Raw genomic sequence first — 27,685 nt, 5'->3', positions numbered from 1 at the left:
AAGCATTTTTTTTTTTTTTGGCATGCTATTTTATTAGATCATTAAACTTGACATACTTTAAGTAAGAGCATTCATTTCTTTGGCTTCCAAACCCATAGTCTGTACCATTGTATCTTACATCCGAAAATAAAATGCATTATTTTTAAAACCTATACCCAATATGACTCTCAAAGTCTGATCCTGAGACGAACAGTAGGACATTCTGCCAGATCAGGAAATAGGAGCCGAAAGGCCCCGGTAGATTTCTCGGAACTGCTTCATCGCTCCGTATGCACAGATGACGCGTCTTCTGTTTGCACTCATCAGAAGACCTGCTTCCTCTCTCATCACGGGTTCTCTCACATCAAATACAACCAAGGTTTAATCTATATTTTAAGAAAATAAAGAAATCTGGCATCATGCCTGGGCCAGTTGTGACACCCCAAAACAAAAGATGACCAGGCCATGATGACTGTCTTCAGTGCTTATGTAAATACCATTCTATTTATTAGCTCTGCTTTGGGGAAACCCCAAATGGTCACCTTACCTCCCTACTCATGAGCCTGTAAAAATACTGGTGATTTATTATTACATCCTTCTTCTTCCCTATGAATGGGGTAATGAAGTTTTTTACGGAGGCTATTAAGAAGCAACTGGGATGCTACTATTTGCTACTTATCCCATATAATAATACCATAACTGCTATCAGAGGGCAACACTTAAAGCAGCTAAGCCTTCCGTAACTAGAGCTGATTTGACGAAACTGTCAATAGCAAATTTCAGGGATAACCACTAGAAGGAGATTTACTTTTGAAATACATAATGTGTTACACAAAGGCTTTTATTAACATTTATTTATTTTTTGGTTCTAATTAAATCATTAGACTTACCAATTGACTACATAATTACAAAGTCAGCATTCTTAAAAAGAAAGTAGTAATAACACTAATTAATTTCCTTCTGGGTAGTTCCTTGACAAATTATGAAATTTCTCTTTTAAATTTCCTGACAAATACTTGGGCACATAAGATTTCTTTAACAGTTGATGCTCATGTCTTTAAATAACACCTTCAATGAAGATGCCAATCAAATAAAAATAAAATTAACATCCAGATTATGGATTTTCTGAGAGAAGATGAAAGAATACATCTGTAAAATGCTAAAAAGAGATGTTTAGAGCAAGTACATGTTCATTTACTAAGCTTCCATTGACATTTTATGGAAATAAACATACTCTAAACTCTTCCTATCAAAACAAGTATACATTTTTTCATGATCTTAAGAAAAGTAAGTTATTACATATCCCAGGCAAAGCTGACACAGGTACATGATCTGATGAAATCATATGAATGTAAATTATTCAAAGATAATATAAAGCTGGCCCTGTCCAGATTACATCAGAGATGTTCTAACACCCGAACCTCAGAATACAAAAGGAGATAATGCTCAGGAAGCCTCATGCCTTAAGTCTTAAATAAGAACAAAACTTAAAAAACAAACAGCCAGTCAGGGTGAATAAAAGAAATTAAGGTAATATGTAAAAAGCCTGTGTTCTTGTGTAGATATTTAAATTTTTTTCTAAAACATTTCATTACTTTGTACATTGATGGAGCCTAAAATATCTATAAGCATTCCCTGAAGTTGCCAATTAAACACTGTGTCAACTCCTGTTCTTGTAGTTAAACCACTGCCATCACCATGTACATGTTATTTCTAATTAATTCATGTCTCTCTCAACTTTGTCCTTCTTTGCCTGTCAAAAGAGTAGGCATTCAATCATCAGTCAACAGTATCTAAGTAACTCCAGGAGCAATAGATTACTTCCAGGAAAAGATAATTTAAAAAGTTACAAATTCTGGGAAAATATAATCTTGGGGAGGGGGCTTTATTTTTATAATGGTATGATGCAAAGCTGGGGGTGAATGTTGTATTGTTCAGTGTGGGGCTGGGGAGAGAGAGAGCTGGGATGTGAGAGGAAGAACTGCGGCGCAGAAGAAGAAAGATTAGGGGAGAGGACAAACCAGGTATGCTCTAACGCTCCTGAATTTTATTTAATGCCTTTAAATTTTATGGAGTTACTTGGCTTACGACAAATAGCTCATTTTATTTGGCCCTGGAAAATGGATTCAAATGCAGATAAAAAGGAATCATCTCAAATACTTTTTGGAAAGTAACTGGTTATAAATACATTTCCTTGAAATAAAAAGTGTTTTATTTGAACAACTATGAATTGGGCTGCTGCTTATATTTTGAATTAGCAGTATGTTTCATTTTCATGCATATTTCCCTCCAAAGAGACATTGCTTATTTAAGTGAAGGCTAGAGCTTTACTGGCTCAAAAAAACAGCTCCATTAAATTTACTTTGCAACTGAATTGAGTCAAGTGGGATGGAGTAAAGAAACCCTAAAGAATCTAGTCTATTCTAGAACACAAACACCACATGCCTTTCTGGACAGATACAACCAGGGGAATGATTCACAAACACATTGTTTTTTTTCATGGCTCTATCATAAGCTTGTCCATTAAAACATAAAGAGGTTAGATGTAATACGTAACATTATCCATATATCTGTAAGAACGTATACAGTAAAAAAGAGGGGAGTGCATAAAAAAATCATAAATTAATTTAAATGAAGCTCCTACCCCCTACCCCCAAATTATATTACCCCCTAAATGATTCTCAGGAAAGAAAACAGGAACAGTTTGTTTCAGTCTCCATACTACTAATGCCATTCATAGTTCTAAACCTTCACTTAGAATTTAGGAATCATTTTCATACAGACTAGCTCTTCCTAGATTTCAATGACAATTTCAGCCTGGTAAATTTATCTTGTTAGATACCAGGAAGTCTTTTAAAACCATTTTGTTAAAACTTTCCTTATTTCAGTATAGATGGTTTATTTAAGTCCAGTTTACAATTTCTTTAAGTATTTGGTTTTTGCATTCATCAGGTAATTCCTAGAGGACATGCCTGTCCATAAGGTTTATCTAGACCCAAAACACACAAAGTCCTACAAAGATTCCTACGATTGAGGGCTTTCATTGCATATTTAGGATATATTAATGGATATGTTGAATTCCATAACAGGGTTTGGTATACAGCAACTAACCAAAATATTTTTGACTGGCCACCTATACAAATAAAATTAACCTAACATTTTTTTCTACTTGTTTTTATCTAACAGAAAAAAAAAGAACCCAATATGTATAAATCACAATTCACTAAAAAGTCAAATGCATTATCCCCGCCTGCCCTACCCCCCGCCACGAACAAAATCAACAGTTTCAGAAAGGACACAGAGTTGTTTTATTTCTGTTAAATCAATGCCTAAAAATATTACATTTCATCAGTTTCACTTATCCTGAAAAGTCCCCAAAGGTTCCCTACCCGAAGCTGGCCATATTTTCAGTGCAAAACAGGCTGCGCACTGCTATCTAAATCTAGATAAAACTCATGGGTTTGTCATCTGCACGATGATCTATACATCTCTATCTCTATGCAAATCAAATGCTTTTCTGCGTTCCTTTGAGCATTCCAAAGCACCCAGGGCTAAGGGAGCTTGAGGTTCTCGCAGATTCTTCCCCTGCTCCTCCTCTCCTTTCCCTCTGTGGATTTACACTAGCTACCTAAATAATTCACACTGCCTGCTTTTCAGCCCGAATGTTCCTCGGAAGAGGCCTACAATGAGCTACTGCAGTCACCAGATGGACCCATGGATGCAGCAGGTGAGGCAGTTGGCAGGACGCCCTGTCTGATGCTGCTTGCTTCGGCACGGGCCGCCTTTCTTTCCAGGTACATTATCATCATCTGAACACTGAGCGGGAGTGCAGTTTGGGGGTGGGGTGGAAGTGGGGCACTGGCAAACCCTCTACCAGCATTCCTAGAGGAACCGTAAATTACCAGCTGCCTCCTCCTCCCTGCCCCCCCACCTCCAACAACCCCGGATTCTTTACGCTGTTGCTTTGTTAGTGGGTTTTTGAAGACTATGGTGAAGGTTTCACAGTGCCTTTTGGCCCTATGCATAAAGAAGGATGCATCCGTTTGAAAATTCCACCTCGGCTTAATAGAAAGTGAAGAAAAGAGGATTCAAGGGGATGGATACCGGAAAAGTCAGGAAAACTAGGAGAGAGAAATGTAGTCTCATAGATACTTTGCAAAAAACACAAATGAAGGGAAAACACAGGTGAGATGATTCAGCTCATGTCTGCAATGCATTTGTATCAAGGTAAGCTGCCCTTTGCATCTAGTGAGTGGAGAGAAAAACTGTATTTTTCTAGCTTTTCAGTGTTGCAGAAAATATCAGCTATGCCCAAGTTTTAGACAGTTCTTTGTCTCATATTTCTAGTGTCATTTCCAAAAAGCGCAGCATTTCCCTTCCAAAGTTCGTAATTCTATAGGACTGGAAGACAAAAATTGCCATGCATATCACTTGAAATTGGAAGTTTGCAACCTCATGGTGCCAAGCTATCATGAGACGATCACTCGGTAACACGTCGTATAAATTTTAATTGAGTATAAACACTTGACAAAAATTCTCCTGAGTTATTTCTGGCATATTCAGATTGGTAATGGTACCATGACACCATGATTTTAATCTTTCTATAAACTTAACTGATGCCAGTATAAATCTTATTACCTAACTTCACTAATCATCTAATTATAAACATCCAAAACTGCGACAGAGAATCATTTTAATGACCTGAAGCAAACCAAGCTGTATCTTCCAAAAGATAAATAAATAAAACACTTGAATAAAATGCATTCACTGAAAAGAGGCTGCAAAGACAGAAAACTGCTTTGAATTCCATCATCGAGTCCTCGGGCAAATTGAAATCCCAGGCTTTGGGGAACAGCACTGGGTAGTTTTGCAGGACTGTTGGACAAAGACAGTAGCTGTGAGATTATCTCAAGATTAAGGGCAAGGTTTCCTTAGAAAAATTACCTTTCAATAGTCATTTACTTTGATTAGAATGAATTTACTAATGCACACCTTTCCCTCAAAGTCAAACTACACAAACCTTCTAGAGTTCAGATACATCCCCCTTCCTTTTCCTACGACCTCGGAAATATCTTTTCTTACCTGATCTTTTAAAGCATTTTCCCCCTTTCATTTCCAGTCTAAGAAACAAACCACACACAAGTCATTTAGAGCATTTTAAGATGTAATGGCAACTTTCGGGATCAAATCTTCAAAGGCTTCACAAGGAAGCAGGCAGGACCAGACTTGACTGCTCTAAGACCCCCAATCACACTTTTGCAATATTTAGGATCTAAATGTACCATTTCTAATTGTGTTCTTGGGGGCTAACTTCCTGTCAGCTCTAGAAGGCCCAAATCAGAAAATCAGAAAATCAGAATGGAAGCTCCAACTTGCTTAAGTTTTATGTAAAACCTCTGCTACCTAAATTCCTGAAATCATTTTCTGAAGATTGACCCAAGTATAAATTGAAAACTTAAGTATATAAAGTCCCATTTTAGAGTGTTTTTTAAATGCACTCAAGATCATTTTATATTTTTATCATTTATTTCAGGATCTTCATGCCCAGGACAGGGCCTGCACATAGTCAAATATTTTGGAATGAATGATCAAGAAAATGCAGTTTAATGCACTAAATATTGATTACTTTAATGATTTAAAAAATTGCAAAGGAATGCATGTAATCATTTTGATGCAACGTGAGAAGTTACTATAAGTAATCAATTGGATGCCAGAGAGTTGGTTATAAAAAATTCACTTCAAAAATCAATTTTAAAATGGTATCTTCTAAACTTGATTTCATTAACTCTCATTAAGCTATTTGCCCACAACCTAATTAATGTACATAACCAAAGGTACTTAATAATACTAAACAGAAGGGACTGGACATTTCTTAGAAACACATGAAAAGGCAAATGGTAATAAATTAACATTTAAAGATAGTAACTGTAAAATTAAATATAATATTTAGCATTTATATATTTTATAATGATGTAGATGTGTGTTCAGATTGCCACAGTTAAACTGGCAGGCAAGATTACTTCTAAAATAAAAGTAGTAGCAAAGTCTCAGCTAAAAAATAACTGCCATTTAAAAAATTAAAGAAGAGTAAGTATAAGCAAAGGGTGAAGGAATGAGTGGGTAATTACAGTTTAAGCCCTGGATATAAAAGACAATACGGTAATGTATGGTATAAGATGCTGCTGAAAATGAATGATAATTAAAATTTTGATTTCTGACATTGCAAAATTATTCTTTTAGAAAGTCTCTATGATATTCTCAAACAGATCCACCTTATATAAATATCTATATTTGAACATACTTTTGGAGTATCAGAAATTAGTGTCATACTATTATATACATATGCAAAAAACATTTGCTTTTCCTGTGTTTAAAGAAGAGTCAGTACCTGTGTGTGTCTGTATTTGTGTGTATGTGTGTGTGTGTGTGTGTGTGTAATACAATTTCTGTAACTGATTTAATTGTTATTTCCTTTATTTCAGATGCTTTTCTGGATGTGACTATCTTAAAGTTGCAAAATGCAAGTTAGTCTAAACCTAATAGAGAAAACATAGATATCTAAATTTTAGCCTGATATACAGTATATACTAGAATTAGCATAATTTAAAGAAAAACATATTTATAGGCGACCTTTCTCTTTCCTAAATGAAATATCGACAAAGTGATTCAAATGCCATAAATTCAATGCAATGCCCAACTGGTTAAACTCATGCAGTCCCCTATGTTAACTATGATCTTTTTTTTGCCAGCTTTCTTGCCACTATGTAGGTAGTGCTGACTGAAAAAAAAAAAAAAAAAAATTGGGGGCGTTGTGGTTATGATCTCTAATGAAATTACTTATTTTATTTATTTGTGGTTTACCTACCTAGGTGAAAGTATACATTGAGTCACATAATTAAACACAAAAAATATCTTAGAATAAACCAACCAACAATATTCTTAAGAGGTGGGAAATACAGCACCCTGAATGACTATCGACTTTAAATTTGAAGTCAAGACAGTATGTTTGCAAAATTCACCTGTCATCCTGGTTCAAGATTTCCCCAGACCACTTTTGCTCTGCTCTGAAAGTCTGAGAAGAAGTGTCGACATAAGTTTTGCATTTACAGTTTAAAAACAGAGAGAGAGAGAGAGAGAGAGAGAATGAGCACAGATCCCTAGCACGCCTCCTGGGCACCTAAACAGAAGTATTTGCATAGCCCTTGAACACTGTTTAGCAAACAAAGAGTGGACAGGACCAGAGTGGCTTCTATCTTCCAGTCCTGCCGTCCTTTTTCAAAGCAAGGCAGGGGTTCTGTTTTTAGTCCACACTCTGGTTCAGCGTTAATCCTGTTTTATGTTGTTCACACCTGCCGCTGACTAGCAGCCTGCTGACGGGTCGGGGCTCACGCTGCTCAGACAAATCCCACTAAACTGAGAAGCCGGACAAAAGCTACCGGACAGAGCTGGAAAAAAAGCCTGATCAGGGTCGTGAATACAGGAGAAGCAGACCCCACCAAAATCTCTCCTCTCATTTGCAGACAAGCCTCCGATGTCCCAAATTTCCCACCCAACAGTAAATGCAACCAACTGGTCTTTTTTGAAAGCCTGAACCCCATTGGCTTATTTATATTCCTTGGCTTTTTATGTCTTTTGGTAAAATGAATGCCAATACAGTAAAAAAAAAAAAAAAAAAGAAAGAAAAAGGAAAAAAGAAAAAAAGATTGCTAGAATCAGATGTACATGCTAGCCACTCTTTGTGTCCTTACCAAAAGAATCTGTATGTGAAACAAACCTAATTATTAATTTAAAATATCCTATAGCTCACCTCTCTAGTCATAGAATTCTACATCCAAAATGAACAGAGATAGAAAATATATATTCTGCCATCAGTGGCCACCAGGTGACCAAGACAGTGACTTGTATGCTAAGACGGTTCTGCCCCCTCCCCATCCTGCACTGCATGTGCCTAATAGCACACATCAAAAGGAATGAATTCTTTTTTGATCTTAGTACCAGCGATAAATCAAATTCAGTGACACAGACGGGGGGAAATGCACCACTAAGGGAAAACTCCAAGACTGACAGTGGGACCAGTCGGAGGCATTCGCTCCATCAAGTTCCAGTAAACGATACCCACCCTCCCTCTCTCGGAAACAAGATGTAAGCTGTCATATGCTTACCCAGAGCGAGAAAAACTTACCCGGTCCTGATGCGACCCTAAGTCAAGATGAACTTTCTGCTGACATTTCCAGCGGTGGCCCCGGAGCCCCTCCCTCCCACCTAAAGAGTCAATTTCCTTCCTTTCTGGGAGCCGGATTCTTCCCGCTGGTGTGCACCGAGAGCTCCTACTGGCCAGCACAGCGTGGCTCCAAGAGGAGCTGCACCTCTGGGGGGTCAAATGAAGACTCTGGGATCATTTTATTACATCTCCTGAAGCACCTTTCCTGCCTGCACACAGCCAATAAAGCATCATGGGCTCCACTGCCGACACTGGGGGAGCTGCACATCTGCCTAACCCACAACGGTGCATAAATTTAATGGAGCACAGTTTTAACACTTCTCTGGGGGGGAAGCACGCAAAGCGCTAACTAGCTAACTAACGTCCTGTTAATGAATGGATGTGGGGATGCCATAGTTGAGGTGTTGGCATCTTCTTCCCAAATCGCTTTCCAACTATTTACCCTGAGCAACGTGCTGTTTTGGAGGGTCAGTCCTCGCGAAGCCTAACTCACTTGTGTGTGCCATACTCTTCCTCGGCAGGTGAGAAATTTACAGGGCTGCTCAGAATCAGCTTGGCTACCACAGGTGAGAAGCCAGATAAACGCACACTTTTTCAGTGTGTGTAAGACTGTGTTCTTGGGAACTCTCTACTGGCGTTAAAGAAAAGAGTCGTCGTCAAAAAACGATACTGTAATATACTTGCTATGATTGCAGACAGAATTCATGTGTCTTTCATGATCGGACACAGCCCATCCTAAAATTAAAAATATAGTTTTTGCTTTCGATTTGTTTATGGGATATGGACAGTCTAGGAATAAATTCAATTATTATGTGGAATCACACAAAATTGCTGATATTTGACCATTCCTTGACCTAGAAAAATGGCCATTTCATGGGGTTCAACCTAATTTAATTAGAATACTAGTATCTCACTTTCATGCAAAAAGGCCTGAAGTTTTGTCGGGGAATTTCATAACTCCAAACTTGACTTTCCTCCTCATGTTCCCTCAGAAAGCCACCTCAGATTCATTTTGGGTTTTTTTTAAACCCACTATCAAAATGAGAAAATTTATCGAAGTATATTTCAAGACTTGAACCTGTTAAGATTTGGGGTACGCAAGCCCTAGCTGTCAAAATTTCACTGAAAATCAAGTTTTGCACGTTAGACCATCCACTCATTCAATGGAGTGTTCTCTCTAAGGCTTGCCTTTTTGAGAAGCAACTTGGTAATCCCATATGACAAAAGAGTAAATGCTTCATCCCAAGGGCCAAGACTACACATTGATGGAATAGGATGGAAGATCTCATCCTTGAGGTCCTTCTCTAAAGGACTTGAATCATGGATGATCTTTTCTTCCCCCAGCGACTTTGTAAGTTTGCTCAAGACAGAAAGATTTCAGTGTATCAGCAGCAGTAGCAGCTCTCAGATCAGAGGATATTTAATGTTTTGCATGTAGTATTGGCGATGCGATGAATATCCTCCGATAAGACGGGGAGAAAAGGAGCCTCGGCTGTGCAATTGATCAAGGTGTGCTACCTGCCGCGGCCTCCCAGTGCAGCTCCTAAGTTTGCCCACTTCTGAAGAAAGTGAAGACCACCTTAGTTGGAGGATAGTGCTTTCCTCGGGCAGGAATTTTCATTTCAGTTTGAATCTTAAACCATTACATTGCCAGTGATGCATTTTTATGTTGACAATTGACATCTTCGTAAAAGAATGAAACCTTCTGAGCGACGGCTCAAAAGCATGGAGGTTGCCTGCAGTAAGTACTTAAATTATTTTACATCTAAATGGAGCCCAGTTGTTTTGAGTTAAAATTTAATAAACCTTAAACGGATGACCTTTCTTGCACAGAAAGGCCCAGAGTTGCAGAAACGAACTTTCCAATGAAATATAGTTTAAGGAACTAGTGCTGAACAAAGGGCTAGTTAAAGCTGAATGCTTTGTCAATTTATCAGCTTGTGAACATTCTGTTCCTGGATTCCCCACCGCTGCTGGATGTATAGAACGGTGGTGCCTTGCTTAATCGAATACTATTGATTCGAGTGTGTCACAGTGATCTCATGGAGAGTAATCAATAGTAATCCAAAATCAATCAATCTGCTCTTGCACTATCATTTATCAAATCTGAATACACCAAATTATTTGTAGGCATCAAATTACAAAGAAGAGAAAAGGGGAAAGCCAGGGAAAGTTCATGGTTTATACTGAAGCGCAAAACCAGTATCTCTCTTTTTTAAGGGGAAGTGCTTTAAAATGGACAACTATTTGGCCAAATGCATTTATCTTCTCATTAACCTATCCTAAATTTATACTGAATCTCATTCCATTTCTGGGGAAAAAAAGTAAGATTTCTTGTATAGGAGTTGGCTGCTTCAGCGCAAGTGATAGAAACGTAAAGATGCCCCAACTTACATAGTAGGTCACACCAGCATTTTCCAAGTCTGATAAGCTAAGTTTCAAATGCCTGTCACCCATCTGCTGGTAAACAAGGAGACTCGATTGGCACAGGACATAACTGCATCTTCGAACATCAGAAATGATGGTTAATGGAATTGGAGTGGAAAAAGAAATACTTAATTTCTCCAGAGAACGTACACATAGATGCACCTGCTTATCAGAGAAGCTGCTGTTGACGCTGAGGGTTCCTTTATCAACAGATTCACCTGTAATTTCGTCCAGGTAATAAATCCTTCTATTCATTATAGCACACTCAAAAGCACCCCTACTATTTAACTTGAAGGAAAAAAGGCACAGAGTGTCTAAAACATTTACTTTCGCTAATGTAAAAGTGTTGGCATTTTACTTCATTCCCGATAAGCTGGTGCCAGTAGAAGTGATTATCCTTTTCTTATTCAAAGCCTATCAGCATTTCGAAAAGCTCTCTCCATCTTATCAGGTGTATGAACAGCACAGTTACTGAAAACAGTTTCTACGGCTCCTCTCTCTTTCTGCCAAGCTATCTGATAAACCCCCAACTAACTAACTGTATTTACACACAATCAAACAGAAGTTGTATCTTCCGCTCGCTGTGGCCAGATTCCAGTTTGCCATAGGTTTTTCTGCTGTGACATTAACTTAACAAAAATGTCAGTAGCAGTACCCCAAACTGACAACAATCAAGAAAACACTATAAAAGCACTCAACTAGAATGCACGACAAACAGAGACGAAAGAAAAACAAATATGAAAAGTTGAAGGCAATCTCTTTGGAATTCGGGGTGGGTTGGGGGAATAAAGTGTACTGTGTATGCAAATCGGCATGAATATCATGCACTTACCTTTCACTAAAGTAAAGGATCCTTTAGCAAAACAGATGAATAGAAAAACAGCAATTTTAAAAGAAAATGCTGCTGGGATGGAGGGGGTTCAGGAAAGTTTTTAAGAACTGAACGGGCACTTCCTCATATTTCAGGTTATTTCAGTGTGGGGCAGAGAGGTTCTATAACGTAAGCAAAGTAAGACAACAGACAGTATCATCGAACTTACCCCATACACTGAAGACAAGACAAAAAGCAAGGCTGTAACATATGGTGACCACATTCTCAGGATAGATTTTCCAATCATTAAAACCCTCATAAATGCTCTAGACATTAAAGGTTTGTTCACTATAAGGAAATTAAAAAATACAAAAATACAATTTGAGTGTTCAACTTCATCATTTTTCTCATTCTTCAGATTTAACCCACTGAACAGTTCCATATAAAGGTATGAAAAAAGAATCACCCTCCAGACTAATATAAGTGGATGATCTGCTCTCCATTTCTATCTGGTACAAAATGCTTACCCTAGTTCATGGTTCATACAAATTGAGAGACATCCCTAATCGTTTCTGGGTAGTTCTTTGGAGCATGAAAGACAACAGTGATATTTCTCGAACATAAGAGAAATATGAACTTTACTTCAACAACTGAATAATAAATTCCTGACCCTAGGAAAGAATCTCTGCTTGGGCTTCTGTGCATAAATTGCACATTTGTTCCTCACCTCCCTTTGCTGAATGGCTAAGAGAGAACAGAAAAAGGCGGCCACACGCTCCCACCTGAGCCCAACTCCTGATTCTGTCTAGACTCCAAGAACAGAATGAGCCTTTCCTTAGATGAGGAGGGCAATAAGATGAATTAGCCAAGTGTGCAGTTCAGTACAATTCAGCTGATGGTTGCCTTTCCATCTGTGACACTATGATCCCATGACTGATGAGGCAGGTCTCATTTAAGTCTGTGGATAAAAGGGATGCTTCTGTCATTTCATAGGACCCAGAACCAACTGTATACAATCACTTTCTCATATACAGCTTTCCCTTTCTTTGGCCATGAATAGTTGGTTATGGGTATGATATTCTTCCTCAAAATATCTGATCTGTTTTAATAGATTAACGGCTGTGAAGAAAGCATTGTTAGAGTATTCTTTCATTTATGGAAAAATGAATACAATTTAACATGGCCATCTTACGTTTTTGGAGAAGTGAAAGTACTACAATAATTTGGAATTACGGAGGGCAAAGGGCCATTGATTGAACAACCTCACATTAGAATTTTTCTCTTAAGTACCTTAGTCTGTATAATTTTTTATATGACTCACTACTTTTGCTCACTCTGAACATAATTTTAGATACTTTTCAAAGCAAAAGAAATTCTTATAAGTATAAACTGTAACAACATTTTAGCTGCCTTGAAAAGGACACCTTTTCAAACATTTTTACTCATATTGTATTAAAAAGAAAGTAAATGTTATTTATTTAACGAGTCCTTTGTTTAAATTCTCAAAAACATTTTCAATGAGTCAAATCTTCCTAGAGCAGATGAAAAAGGAATTATCCCATACAAAGATACCATCCTGATCATGGAAGAGAAATAAAGAATTCAGTATGCTTCTGCCTATTTTCTGTGCCTAAGTTCTTGATTTACTTTTTGAAATTTCATTTTTTTTTTTTTTTTTGCCTATTGAATAAGCCAGATAAAAAGAAAGAACAAGATTTTTTTTTTTCTCAGAAAATGTATGCAAAGTGCAACAAAGAAGAAATGTCCCTTGTTTCCAGCAGACTGGCAAAGCGGCTGCTTCTGACTCTCCACTTGTTAAAGTCTTTATATACATCACACGTAAGAGCAACCGAGGCTCCCCACTTCAGACTTTTTTAAAAAGTAAATCCCATTATTATCCCATTACTTCCAAGACAGTAAAAAGATGTGAACAAGCTTCAGTTATACTCTTTTTTTTTTTTTTTAACAAAACTCATTATCGTCTACGCTTTCTGTATTCCCACAGTTAGAGTTTTAAAGAGAAGTAAGCAAACACGCTGGTTTTCACTGCACTTCTACTAGCCATCAATCTCTAATACAATATGAGAATTTATTGGGTAGCTTCCCTTTTATTTAGTACCATCTTAAGCAACTGTTTGCGGAGGTGTACGAGGAAGCAAAGTTAAATTGATATGTCTGTGATATGCCTGACAGCCCTTAGTATGGCTAATATTAATTTGTTTTCTTTGGCTAGGTAACTGCTGCCAAAGCGTATTATACGTAATGTGTACTTCCAATCAAAATGATGAAAAGTATATACGCAATTTTGTTTCACTCAAAGCAAGAGGAGAAGGCACAGAGGAATGTATATGACAGAGACTGCCTTTGATAATCAAAATATAAATTTGCTTCCAAGTTCATTTCTTACAATGTAATCTGATCTTAGGTAGGCTCTCCATGAGTTGAACACTTTAAACAACTCTTTTAATAGATTTTAAATGCCAAAAGCCAGTGTTTTTATTTATTATATTGTGTGAAAGAATTCCATATAGCCAGAGGCTGCATTTCTAACGGCTAGTGTTGCATGCTATGTATTAATATTCAAATGCACATATAGATCTATGCCAGTATATTGAAATGGACTTTAATTGGCCAGTGAGAAGCCAATTTATTTAAAACTGTACTTTTTCTTTTATTGCTTTGCCTTAGTGAGTTATCTTCCGAATATACATGCATTGCCATCAATTAGAATGGCAAAATATTTGAAAAATCAAAACATAAAAAGCAAGTTCCCTCCAAACATTCAAAAAATTTTTTTGAAAATTAAAAGGGGGGATGCAATAGTACACATACACAGCACACACACAATCTAAACCTTCTCAATCTGATGGTTTTGTATAATTGATTAGAAAATACATTTGGAAAGTACTGAGAAATAGTGTCCAAATCAGAGAAAAAGAAACATCTGGCACTTCTGTAAAGAAAAACATAGAGAGGAAGGATGTGCTTGTTATAATTGAACAGAAATTATTCTTATTAGCTAGGTTTCCCAGACTTCAAAAGTATAAGTCTAAAATGAACTTGAAACAAGAATAAGATGCCAGGTAAATCCTTCAAAAGGCAGAAGGCTGTCACTTGACACCCTCAGATAATAAAGGAGCTAACTTTCAGCAGACGGATTGGCATAAAGAAACAGCAGGATTTTTTTAAAAACGAGAAACATTAAAATTGTTAAAGTACTCTACAAACAAATAAAGGTAGGAAATGAGTCTAGGACTTTACACAAAATATGAATTAGAACAAGAATTTGAATAGAAAGAGCATCTGGATAAGTGGTTTCTCTCAACACTCATTCAGATTCACTGAGCAAAATCACAGACCTTTAAACTTACCTCTCAGAATAAAATTCAGAAATTCAGAAATCTATGATGTACTTTATATGGATATAATACTTATTAATTTTCTTTATGTGCTTTTAGCAAAAACAAAAAGAAAATGACATTTACGTAGTGAGGATAAGTGAAATTTATATTTTGCATTTATTTAAAAGCTATCATGTTTACATTTAGATATATTTGTCAGGCCCAACTGTATAAGAAAACAGTGTAGCCAAGAGCTAATTCAAAACTGTTTCTTGGATATGGGCCCAAACCATTAAATTATGCATTTAGTACTAGTGGCTTATTTCCTATTTTACAAATTATTTATGATTTCTAGATATTGAATTTTAAAATGATAATAATTAACAATTTATAAAATCAGAAACAAATTAATGTATTAGGTGACCTGTTACCTGTCTGTTACATAGTAGTTAAACCAATTTAGTTGAAAATCAGACTTGGTAAATACCTGAAATACTAATTCCAGGTTAAAATTATGCCTGGCAAATTTAACTGGACACTAACTGATTAGAAAAATACTTGAGATCCACTTTATTATATAAATATACATGATCACTCTCGCAGCATACCTATATTCTACATACATCTCTTCCCATGTATATATATGTATTTCACATGCATACTATACATGCACACAAAGGCACACACATGTGTGTGGTATATTCTACTGACTGCTTTGGATTTTAAAGTAGCGTATGTGTATCTTTATTTATAATGGTATAGACCATGGGCATCCGTATACACATGGCTATGAAAACAATAATCAACAGCAAAACACACAAAATGCAGTAAGAAAAAATGTCAAGCGGCAGAGATGCTGGATGTCATCCCTGGACTATCAAATACACACATAAGTATGATTGGAGAAAGAGAACCTAAATATTTCACTGTCAGAGAATGTAGAAAACAGCAATTCATTTCTATCTCATGTGCTTTAGGACAATGACAATTTAATACAAGGCCAGTGGATGTAAAAGAGATAAAAACTGAACAAACTGGGCCAGGGTAATCAAAGATTTTCTCCAGAGAGCTGACTAGGGCCGGAGCTCATATGCACTTATACCAGATCAACAATGTATTGTTTCTTTCTTCCATGAATTTGCTAGGAAGCAAAATTCAGAGCATAGCTTATCTGCTGCAATGACTTAAAAGTTCTAGTGAGATGCTGTCCTCTTATTTCAAAATGCTTGATAGGTGATTCTCAAAAGTTTATTTGATATTAATTGGTGTCATAGAAATCACGGCTATCAATTGCCACTTGTATGACAAAGTATCAACCATAAGCACAGATTTTAATTTATTTTTTGAAATAATATAAGCAAAACATTGAGTGCTGAAAAGCACTTTAGAAGTCAAACAAAGAAATACTTTGTTTAGTCACTAGGCTAAAACAAATGTTGAGGAATTTTTCACAAGTGATACAGACTTGAGGTTCGGCATTATGCCTACCTTCCCAAAGAACGGCCTCTTCTTTGTCTGCAGTTCTTGCAAGAGTGAGGTATTGTGAAAATATTGTTAAACAGACTCATAGAGAAGTTACCTGCCCCCTTTGATGAATAGCACCACGGACCTAAAATTAATTGCAAAAGTATGGCCCCGGCTAATGAGATGGTCCTTATCTTTTTTCAGCACAAGAAGCACAAGTATATTTCTGCTGGCTCGATATTTTACAAAAATGCCTAAAGTATTCTTAACTCAGTAGAAATCTGATTAAAAGACTTCAAAGGCACAAAATAACATAAATTCTAAGATCTGGAAAATTTGAAGTTAAAACTAATTTCCTGCATTATTTTCCTTTTAAACCTTTATTTTCTTTTTTGCTTTGAAAAGAAGAACAGCAAAAAAATCTTTTCTCTGGCTTCTATTAGCATTTTTTTTAAAGCTGAATTACAATACCATTCCTTATAAGATGGCCAATATACATCCCAGGTCAGATTAAATCAAATAAATATATCAAAGGCCATCAATTTAGAATTTAAAAAAAGAAAAAAGAACAATGATACCGTATTGGGGGGAAAACACTGGAAAAATGATCATCCATGCAAGAGAATTAATGGATATTCACAAGGGCTTTGCTAATAACATGGGTTAATTACCACTGCAACACACTAGGCTCAGTAAATAAAGCAGCAGTGCCATAAACACATGAAGATGAGAAACCCATCACTATAAGAACCAGCCAACATCATCACCCTTGCCTCTGACCAGGAAATGGGAAGCTGTTTTCCAGCCCTTTCTGTAAAAGGAGGATTTCTAAACTTACCACCCAATCTGTACAGGGTAATACATAAATACACTGACACAAAGGGCTAGTGAAGCATGGGGGTGCCCAGCACTTACTCACCACTCCCATCCAACATTGATTCCATTAACTCAGAACACTTTTTTTGCTTACTCCAAGGAGAAAAATCATACGTTACATAATCCACACTGTCTGGCTATTTTGACTATATATAGTTTGGGATATGTACAGTAGTTATTTAATTTTTAGAGAAATAGAATTAATCTGTTCACTTCAGTGATGTGATGGGCAAGGTTACGAGACTCTACAGCTTAGGAACATTCACCCCTAAGTGCAGCTGGTTGTCACTTCCAGCAATTCACAAAGAAATCATCTGAAAACCCCTACCTTTAAGGCTGCAGGTGTTTTCAACAGATTTACAGAGAAGAAACAGGAAGGAAAAGTAATATGAGCTCCAAGTCTGGAGTTTAAGGATTCCTTCTTAGAAAAATAAACTTAAAAGACTTTGTTCATAGTTCTCAAATAAAATCACATCTAAAGTGACGTAGGCAAGCTCCCATCTTTTTAAAAAAATTGCATCTACTCTGGTTTAGGCTTTTTGTCGTTGTTATTGCATACATTTTTCCTTCCTGCCTATTTTTATCCCATGTATTTTGACATGATAGTATTACTTTTGGATAGTTGTATTTCAATTTACTTTTAGCTTTTAGCAGGGAGAGATGAGGCAGAGAAAAGAAGCAAAACCCTGAAAAAGAAAGAGCAAATCTTACAAAATAAAACTTGCATAGCTCCAAACAGGAATCTTAAAACACAAATCTGTTTAATTTTGGATGTCTGGCTTTCCATGATCAGGCTGAAATTTACTGAACTGTTCCCTCCTCGCCTTGCCTGTTTTGGAGTGTTTCAATTGCCTTTCCTTCTTCCAGCAGCTGTGACAACTGTTAAAACAGTCAGTAAAATTAAGTCCGCTCTATAATCCTGTAGTCAATGTTACATTTTAATCAGAGGTTGAAAGGGAAGCATGTGACGAGCACACTCATTTAGAATGATTAGACTGACACATATGTCAAAATGAGCAGATATATTATTTTCATCTATTTATGCTATCAGTTATTACTGCTATTAAATGTGAAACAAGCTTTCAAGTATTATTCTCTTTAATGTGCTAGCACATTTCCTAAAATAAAAAATACATAGTTATAGGTTAACATTTTAGGCTCTCCTAATGGTGGTCAATAAATTGCACGAATCTTTTTAACAGCTTCCAAAGCAGAAATTGTCCAATATTCTCCTCTGACACTGCATAACTCTGGTTTCATTTTAATGTATACTCACACGTGATGGGGTTTAACCCAGCACATTTACTATGAATATTAATAGCATGTATAAATTCTGTGGTTTATTAATTGAGACAGAGAGGCAGATGCGTTAGTAAGCATGAGATCTTTCTGTCTGTCCGGTGAACCACGTAACCATCAGAACTGCATCCAAACAATAAATCTGTATTTTTTAAAGATGACTTTTAATTGAGCCAAAAAGAAAGCTAGTTTGAATCTTGCGCCAAAGCCAAAAGGACATGTGTCCTGATTTCATTTAAATGCGTCTGCTTTAAGAGGCTTATCTAAACTAATTATTCAAATTAGCTATAAGAAGTTAAATTCAAGGAAACTACAAAGAAGCCTGGGGGTGGGGGTGGGGGGGGTTAAAGTTTGTTTTGTTTATTTATTTATGAGAGAAAGTTCCGAATTGGGTGAGCTTGGATAATGCATTCTTCCTGACATGAAGACATATGAAATTCTCCAGTGGGACAGCCTCCGGCGCGCTCACCTTCAAACTTCACTTGAGTGGGCAGTCCTACCTTTGTTTATTTTTCATTTTTATTTTCACACAATTTAAGGTTGTTTCTTCCTTGGAGTGTTTTCTACTGACGCAAGCACTGCCTTCCAACCTTTCAGTTCTTCCTAAATCCATCCCTCGGCTAATATCCCTTGTGTGAGTGTGTATGTGTGCAAGCATGCATACGTACACGCGCACACACACTCACACTCACACGCACGAGGAGCCACTGAGACTGCAAGTCACTTTTCATCTCTTGCTTAATTACAAACCAAGGCAATATGCAGTCACTAAGGACCGCTAGTGGACATCTACCTATAATGCACGACCTTCTCCTCTGGAGAGTTTTATATTTTCTTCACAGTCTATAGAGAGAAACGTTTGCCAAGAGCACTCTTTTCAGAATTATAACAGTTGGTATTACTGTAATGGGAAAGCAAAGCCATACAACTGACTCAACAGAAAGAGGAACCAGTGACAGCTCCCGTGATAAACTAATATTTCAACGGTGGGTTGAAATTAAGTTTATGACCCACTCATTTACACAAGAATGCCTAATTTACTCCTTTTACCCCCTACTCACATGTCCCCCACCTTGAGCGATCCAAATATGTATATTTCCATGTGCATAAAGATATTAATAAGTACCAATTAAACTGCATCTAAGGACAAAAGTACTTTTCTGCATTTTCTGGACACGATACATGAAACAAATCCACAGTCTCAGCACTGTCCATTCAAGGGGAAATTTAGAAAGTCACTACTGTTTCTTCTTTAGTTTTTTTTTTTCCTCCCCTTAAATATTTATAATGTGTGAAAATCTCATGTTACTTAATGGACTGATTTGCCCGTTAAGTGCTGACTTAATGCTAACCATGCAAATAACATTATTCTAGCCCCAGATTGCACAGGGCTAGTTTTTAAATTGTTCTCTGAAGGAGAATTAGTAAATGTGCAATTCTGCCTCTAACTCTGCGCGGTAAGAAATGACAGGGAGCTGAAAATATCTGTCAAACTGCAAATACATAAGAGGCACTTAATAGTATAAATCAGTTTGAATCCTGTATTTTAAAACATTTTTCCTTGGGAAAATGGGTCCTAGTAAAAGATGCATTTTAACAGTTCACTAAGCATTTGTGCCAAGTGCCTATTCTTAGCACCTGAATAAGAACTGACTGTCACCCAGCTGTTTTACTGACAGTCACTGAGCTTTGCCTCAAAGGTAACATTGTAGTCAGAGAACAATTCTCGACTTACTGAATTAGGAGATCACCCTCAACACAAAAGGCACAAGACAGACACAAACAAGCGCTCGTGCGCACGACATACCCAGGGCATTACCTGAATCCGTGCGCCAAGATCCATTCCGTTCACCCCACACTCTCACCCCCAGGACGAGTTTTAAAAAGGAAAGAAAAAGGTACCTACTCTTCCTCGTAGTGCAGGGAAAAAGATTCAGGAAGGCAAAGTTCTACCGAATCCATGTGCGACCGGCAACCATTATTTGCGCACCCCCGCTATAAATCAAAGTTTCCTTGACAGAGCAGAGCGCAATTAACACAAATGTTCTCCTGGTGACAAGCCTATAGGCACAGCCAGTTGGGACCAGAGCTCTCACACTCTCCTAATCAAGGACTTAAAGCCCCGATTGGAGCTTATTAATATGAAGTAGAGCTTAACATATGCAGTCCCACCGGCCCAGGCGCGCAGCCGATTGGGGGGTCTCCGCCCAATCAGGACGGAGGCGACTGGAGGCTGCGAGGAGCCGCGGAACCGGGCAGGTACTGAGGGTGCAGAGACGCGAAGGGGCTGGGAACGGAGCGGGAGAGAAAAAGAGAGCGAGGACCAGAGACCGAAACGCTGCCCGTAGATACTGGGCTCTGCCTTTTCTTTCTTTCTTTTTCTTTTCTTTTTTTTCTTATATTTTTTTCTCCCTCCCTCCCCCCCACCCCCCCGCACCCCGCTCCGGGAAGCGAGAAAAGAAACCTAACTAATTTAACCCTCTAGGCACTAGAGGGATGTGTGTTGGGTTTCTCACCTAAGATCTCTTTTGCCTCGCACAGAAGAACTCACGCAGACTCTCAGTTAATTTGGGAAACGATTCTGCGGAAGGTAGAGAATGAAGTTTGTCCTGCCGTAGTCTGTGTTTTATTCCACGGGAGGGGGGCTCCTTCTTATTTAGTGCTGTACTTTCTCATGGATCCGTCATCATGTCGTTGCCTGTTTCCCTAATCTCTACTGGGCATTAAAAAAAAAAAAAAAAAAAATCCAAGACATGCTTTCTAAATTGTTCGGGCATGTGAAGTGGGATCGTCATCTTTGAGGTGGAATGCAGTTTTACACAACTACAGAAGAGGAAAGCGTGCCTCAGTGCAATTTGCGAGAATGGCTATGTAAATTCTGTGTAAACATTTCTTTACCTGCTTCTATCTCTCTACCTATAGATATACAATGCATAGCTTTTCAAAACAAAGGTAAACAACTGCGGAACAAATTGGCTGCTCCAGTTTCAGGGGTGGGACACTGAGGGCCGTAGGGTAAGTAGTACATTGAAACCATCTCAATGCATTTTGACAAAATAAAGACTTTTTTTTTTTTTTTTGTGGGGAGAACATTACTAAGTGGTGCACTAAAAGTGTTCTTAATCATATACTTATTTCAATGTAAGCTTCCAAACTGGGAGACATATACAAGTATATATGATTTTTACCCAAAACGTCAGCTTTCAAATAAAATGCAGTTTATATAATTATAACATATAACACACGCTGTTACATATAACACACGCTGAATGCTTTAAAAAGTCAACCCAGAAACATTTTGTAAATCATCACACAGTCTGGTCATTATAAGGACTAGTTTCAAACAGAAGTGCTTTTTAAAGAAAAGAGAATATAAGAGAAGGGTCTTTTTTCTCCAACAGTGTATAAGCCTGTTTTTAGTTTCCATATAACAAAGAATTTTCTTAAGTCCTATTTTTAAATACAGGATTTTTTATACTAGCAAATGTACAATGGAATAGCTACCAGCTATTTATAGCAAAGAGATAACTGCTACCTTATGACCCAAAATTTTGATATAATTCAGCTCTACTGCATATTAGTCCTACACGATATAAATAGTATAATCTTTGAGATCAAAATAAATTAGTTGAGATATCCAGTCTGTGTTAAATTTACTAGATCAGAACTCAACTCAGTCTTTCAGCCTCTCAAATGTTCTAGGCCTTTAAAAAACAAAACACTAAACTAGAACAGCCACATTAACATTCAGAATATAAAAATGACAGATATGATTTGGTCCCCCCAACAGAAGAAAGCAATTTCCCTGCCATGTATTTAGCCATATCTAAGATATGGGCCTGATGCCTTTTATTTGTGGTCTAAATGCATACAAGTTTCTAGTGGAGAACTCACATAGCAAAAACTGTGCCTAAGAATACTGTACAAAAGCAGGTAGTAAAAGCTTAATTACCAGTAGCATTATGCTGTCTATATTGTTAAATGTGAACTCAGCAATTAAGATGTAAATTTGGTTGTGAGCAGTGAATTAAAAGAGCTTTGAGATGTAGAAAATACAAGCATTCTGCAGACACCTCGGAAGGAAAAAAGAGATTTGTCTATTCAATTGAAAATGAGACATGTAATCATTCTATAATTTAAAAAAAATAAATAAAAAGGCATTTGAAAAAGAAGCATGATTTTTCTAAAATACAATAAAAGCAGTAGGGAAATATTGCTTCACAAAGACAGAAAAACATCTTTGGTTCAAAGATTCCTACCTTGATTTGTGAATAAACTAAAATTCTCAGGGTAATTAATAAATCCATATACAGCAAATAAAAGTTTCATTCTTATTTTGTCCAGGGACATTAAAAAAAATAAAAATTATTGAATGTACTCAATGGATCTTAATGTACTCAGCACATTCAGATCTTTTACCTGTGCAGAATACTGTACTCTATTCAGTTTCTTTCCATTATCATCCTGTGACAGAACCTGCTTATTACTCCTTTGAAATGGTCTTTTAAAGACAAGATTTGTAGTCAGTTATTTACCGATGGACGTTAAGTCACCACATTTCATGAGAGTTATCTTTTATTTCCCAGAATTTTCTTATTTCTCGTAGGGTACTTATTTGACCCATTATGAACCATTTGACTGTGTTGGTATCTACTTTTAAACATATTTAGACTCATATTCATGTGTAAGTCTTTTTTCTGTGCTCACAGAGATCCATGTACAAACATACACGGTGTGATCCCCACAGATCTTTCGCTAACCGTATTTCATCTATGCAAGGTGCAGTGTCCATTGAACTAGCTGCTTTCTGAATGACCAAAAGTGCACTAGGTTTGTAGAGCTGGTTTATTTTCCCTCGGGATCAATGTGTCACCTCTACAAGTCAAGGACCTAAGATTACACCTACTGTCTTGAATCCAGTTTAACCAATTTAAACTAATATCTACTGCACTAAACTTGTGAGACAGCTTCCAGAATATTTTATAAACACACAGCATAGCCATCTCAAGAATCTTCCCTAGTCACAGAGCTTTTTTCACCTTGAAGGAGGAAAGAGTGGATAATCACAGGAAATAAACACACCATGTGCAATATTGAGCATAAGCCTTTAAGAATCTCAACTACAAAGGATTTGGGGGAAAAAAAAAGCGCGAAACAAGTGAACAGATAAACAGCCTAGAATAAACATTTTTGCCCACCAGTCTATACACTTCACAATCTTACCACAAGGAGTCTACCCAAAGCAGGATAAATGGAACCAAACAAAAGGATCCCTATGAGTGTTTCACAAAGAATATTAACAAATTAGTTAATATCAGCCTATTAGGCATCAGACCCAGGGTCCACACTCATAGTTTCAATCTCTTCTTCTTTAAACAATGCAGCTTAATACCCAAACAACTTCATTCTCAGGCCCCAATGAAAGCACAGACACCAAGCAGAAAATATCCTTCATTTCCATTTGAAAGAATGAAATGGCAACAAACAAAACTCAAGTGGAAACAAAAGGTAAATTCCTGTTGTCTATACCAGACATTTTACTGTATTTGAGTCCGGAACCATTTCCTAAAACATTCTAACAGTGAATTCTTATGCTGCTAGAAGGGAATGAGAATGCTTAGTCCTGCTATCACTGCATGCTAATAGCTATTTTTAGTCCCCATCTTCCTTTTCTGAAAATTAACAAGACTCATCTGTATGAAAATGTTTATAGCTGCCACACTATTTCTGCAGCAAATCTTGATTTTATATTGCATATTTGCCATTTGTTAAATATTGCAAACTAAACAAGGCATCACAAATCTAGATTTTCAAATTGCCTTGTAATCTACTTTTGCGTATCTTTTCAAGACCATAAAACCTTTGAAAAGCTATTTAACTTTTGGAACCATCTTCCCTGCTGCCTGTGATATATCCTGTATAGTATAATAGACTATACTACAAAAAGCAAACCAAGACTTTTACAAACTACTATCTTTAACTCCAAAAGAAAACCCACAAGGAACACCCCTGGAAAAAGAACACTGAAGGACAAGCAGAGGCCTGGACCCCAGGTTCCCCTCTGCCCCCTCATGAGCTGTGTGCCTCTGTGTCGCTAGTTTCCTCATCTGTGCTTTGGGATTTTTCTTTTTATGCTATAAACCTGCTTAAGAAGACACCTTCCCACTGGGAACATAAAGACATCTTTCGAAGTCAGTATGACTACTTTATATCACCACCAAACCTCTATCAATTCATCAAACCTCATTTTCTGTTGCCTTTCATTTCTAGGGCACAGGCTTTGATATTTAAATTATTGTCTCGATTGGCAAGAAGCAATCATTTCTACTGAAAGTGATCGCTTCCACAGAAACACTAATAAAAACGTTTCCTTTTGACAAACCTCTTGTCCTATAAATCCATCCCATTCCCAAATTACTGAGTCTATGTAGAAAAAGCCCATTCTCTGGGGAGCGATTACCTCACCTCCATAATACACCAAACTCTTTTCCCAGTGTGTTTGTGAAAGTGAGGTGGGGCAGGGGGCGGGGGGGGGGGGAAGAATCAAAGGAAGACAGAGAAGCTAATAGAGGCAATTCGGTTTCTGTTTAATTAATTCAGGATTACTTCATTTTCATTTTGTCAAGCTAATCATATACATGGTAAAATGTCAGTAAAAATTAAAGTATAAACTACAGTAGCTCCAAAGGGAAAACTGACTCTAGTTATGTTGTATTTCCAACATACTTACCCTGATAAAATACCAACTGCATTTTTTCTTATCCTACAAGCTTTCTATAATCTGCATGGCATGTATATCCAGAGCAATAGTTAACATTTTGAGATTACACGTTAATAAATGAGTTGCAGTTATATTCTTTCCTGAATGTTAAGCACCATGAGCTAAATGCAGAAAACATTCAAGGTCAATGTCCCGTTTTAGACCTTTTCAGGCAGCTGTAATATTATGATAATCAAGCTTAAAATATTCCTATAGAAAGAGTAAATTAGCCTTTTCACTTGAAAGATGATTATGATAAACAATAAACCTAAGAGAGGACGAAATCCCTATTTTTAAAAGCCATAAATTGTTGACTCAATCATGTGTGTGATCGTGTTGTCCAAAATAAAGGGTAGCTTAACTCTGAGAGGAAGGCAGGGGGAGGGATGGAGAGAGAACAGGAGCAGAAGTGGAACAAATATGACAGATTTCAGAGTAAGCAATACTTGCTTTGATACTAGTAAAGCGATCAAATTATCCATCTTAATCACCCCATTCAATGCATATTTGAAGCTAAAAAATGAATCTATCCATGACACATCAAAAAAGCACAAAAGTATTTTTTTCCTGATGTATCTGAACAACAACACTGTTTGAAACTTCTTTTCTTATTTGTTTCCATGAACCTTTTTGTCCATATTTTCCAAGGACCAGCAATTTTTTTAAAAAAAAGTGAGATACTCAGCATCTGGTGTCCATATAAAGAGGCTTAAAGAGGTGATTATGCTTTTTTTGGATCTTAGAACTCTCTGACACACTTCTGAGGTTCTTTTTCATAAATGAATACATTTGATAAAAATCTGCTTCCCCCAGCAAATGCGAATGAATTAGGGGTGTGTGTGTTTGTCATGCCTGGCAGAAGTCAGGTGACTGTGGAAAGCCTCTGGCCAGGTGGTAATGACCTACTCTGGAGTCATGCCTTGGCTTCAGATTCCAACTATGAGGGATAAGGCTTTGGACTTAAGAGTCACATCACCCACCTAAGTCTCAGTTTCTTCAGCTATTGAATGGGAGGAACAATAACAGCACCTTGTAAAATCATTATGGGGATTAAATGAGTTAAACCAATTTAGCACAGTATCCAGTCCTAGTTGGGGGGACCAAATGACTCAGTGGGCCAAGGACATTCTGGCTTGGGCCAGTTTTCCTAGCTTAAAAATTTACAGTACTCACTCCCTACACTTTCAAAAGTGCAGGGAACTCTGCTCAATATTCTGTAACAACCTAAATGGGAAAAGAATTTGAAAAAGAATAGATACATGCATATGTATAACTGAATCACTTTGCTGTATACCTGAAACTAACACAACATTGTTATTCAACTATACTCCAATAAAAAATAAAAATTATAAAGAAATACCCAGCACCCAGCCAATAAATAAATCAATAAATAAATTTCTATCAAAAAAGAAGTGGCTCAGTTTAGAGCATACATTTTACTGTCATCCTACACACAGTAATCCCTCCATAAATGTTAACCATATTATTTTTAAATCTCACTAAATGAAAAAAGAGATAGAAGAGACTGACATTGACAATTCATTTGGCCTTCATCTTTGACTAGTTCAAGGTACTTAATAGAGAAAAGAAAATGAAGTGCAAATAATCCTCCAGTGACACTATCAATAACTTTTGCCATAAAATGATATGAACTGCTTGCTATAATACTGCCACATATATATTGTTTCGATTTAATGAGTGGGAAAAATTAAGGTTGCCCCCTTAAAGCTACCATCACATTTTGGGCCTGAATATGAGGAAGACAGACTTGAAAAGTTAAGTCATTCTGCCGACACGCCAAAGCATTCAGTTGTACATTGTTTACCAGCAAGAAGGGGAGAGAGAAATTGCTCCTACTCCTTTTCTCTTCCTTTAAGACCCTTCTTCCACAACCCTTCACCCTAGTGGGTCCATCAATAACAGCTGTTGATTTTATTACTATCCCTGGTACAAGCTCATTCACCCAGGAGTTCCTTTGATCAGATACCCCAAGGACTCAATTTCTTCACAAGGCTTTGCTCTTGTTACATTGAATGGCCACTAATCTACAGCGGAACAGAAGGTCTGGGACACAGGGAATTATAGGCAGGGGGGTGGGGAGACCATAGGGATTTCAAGTTTAACCTGGTTACCTTACAGGTGAGGAAAATAAGTCTCAGAGTGGTTAAGAGCCTTAACCCAGGTTACATACCCAGGTAGTAGAAAAGCTCCTATTAGAAAAGATTACATTTTCTCCCCTTTCCAGTGCTAACATAGTAACAAGCTACTAATGTAACTCTCACAATTGTTGACTATATACCAGTGCATAGAACTCTGGCTGAGAGCAGAGCCCTCTAAGGACAAAGGTCCCAAGTAAGAGCCAAGGGACATCTGATCCCAAGAGACAAATACCCAAGTGTATGTCCAAATTGTCCTCTACTTTCTCCAAAAGCTTAGAAAGATAAAAAAGAGTCACATATTAAAAAAAAGAAGTGGGGATGAATTAGTAGAGAGAAATTCTCTTTCTT

General features: G+C 37.2%; 1 protein-coding gene across 6 annotated transcripts in view; it reads right to left on the bottom strand.

Moving 5' to 3' along the window:
- ESRRG (estrogen related receptor gamma) overlaps positions 1-27,685 on the bottom strand; it is a 624,815-nt gene that overhangs the window by 190,667 nt on the left and 406,463 nt on the right. The window contains exon 1 of one of the 6 annotated variants that reach the window (XM_036841514.1): positions 20,325-20,523. The exons of the other annotated variants lie outside the window; for them this stretch is intronic. Coding sequence (XP_036697409.1) covers positions 20,325-20,380 — 56 coding nt within the window. The 5' untranslated portion in view covers positions 20,381-20,523. Of the gene's footprint in view, positions 1-20,324; positions 20,524-27,685 lie in introns of those variants that run through there. 6 annotated transcript variants of the gene reach the window in all.

Source organism: Balaenoptera musculus, chromosome 1 (genome assembly GCF_009873245.2).
Source record: "Balaenoptera musculus isolate JJ_BM4_2016_0621 chromosome 1, mBalMus1.pri.v3, whole genome shotgun sequence".
Lineage (NCBI taxonomy): Eukaryota > Metazoa > Chordata > Mammalia > Artiodactyla > Balaenopteridae > Balaenoptera > Balaenoptera musculus.
This window is presented reverse-complemented; position numbering and strand designations above follow the sequence as displayed.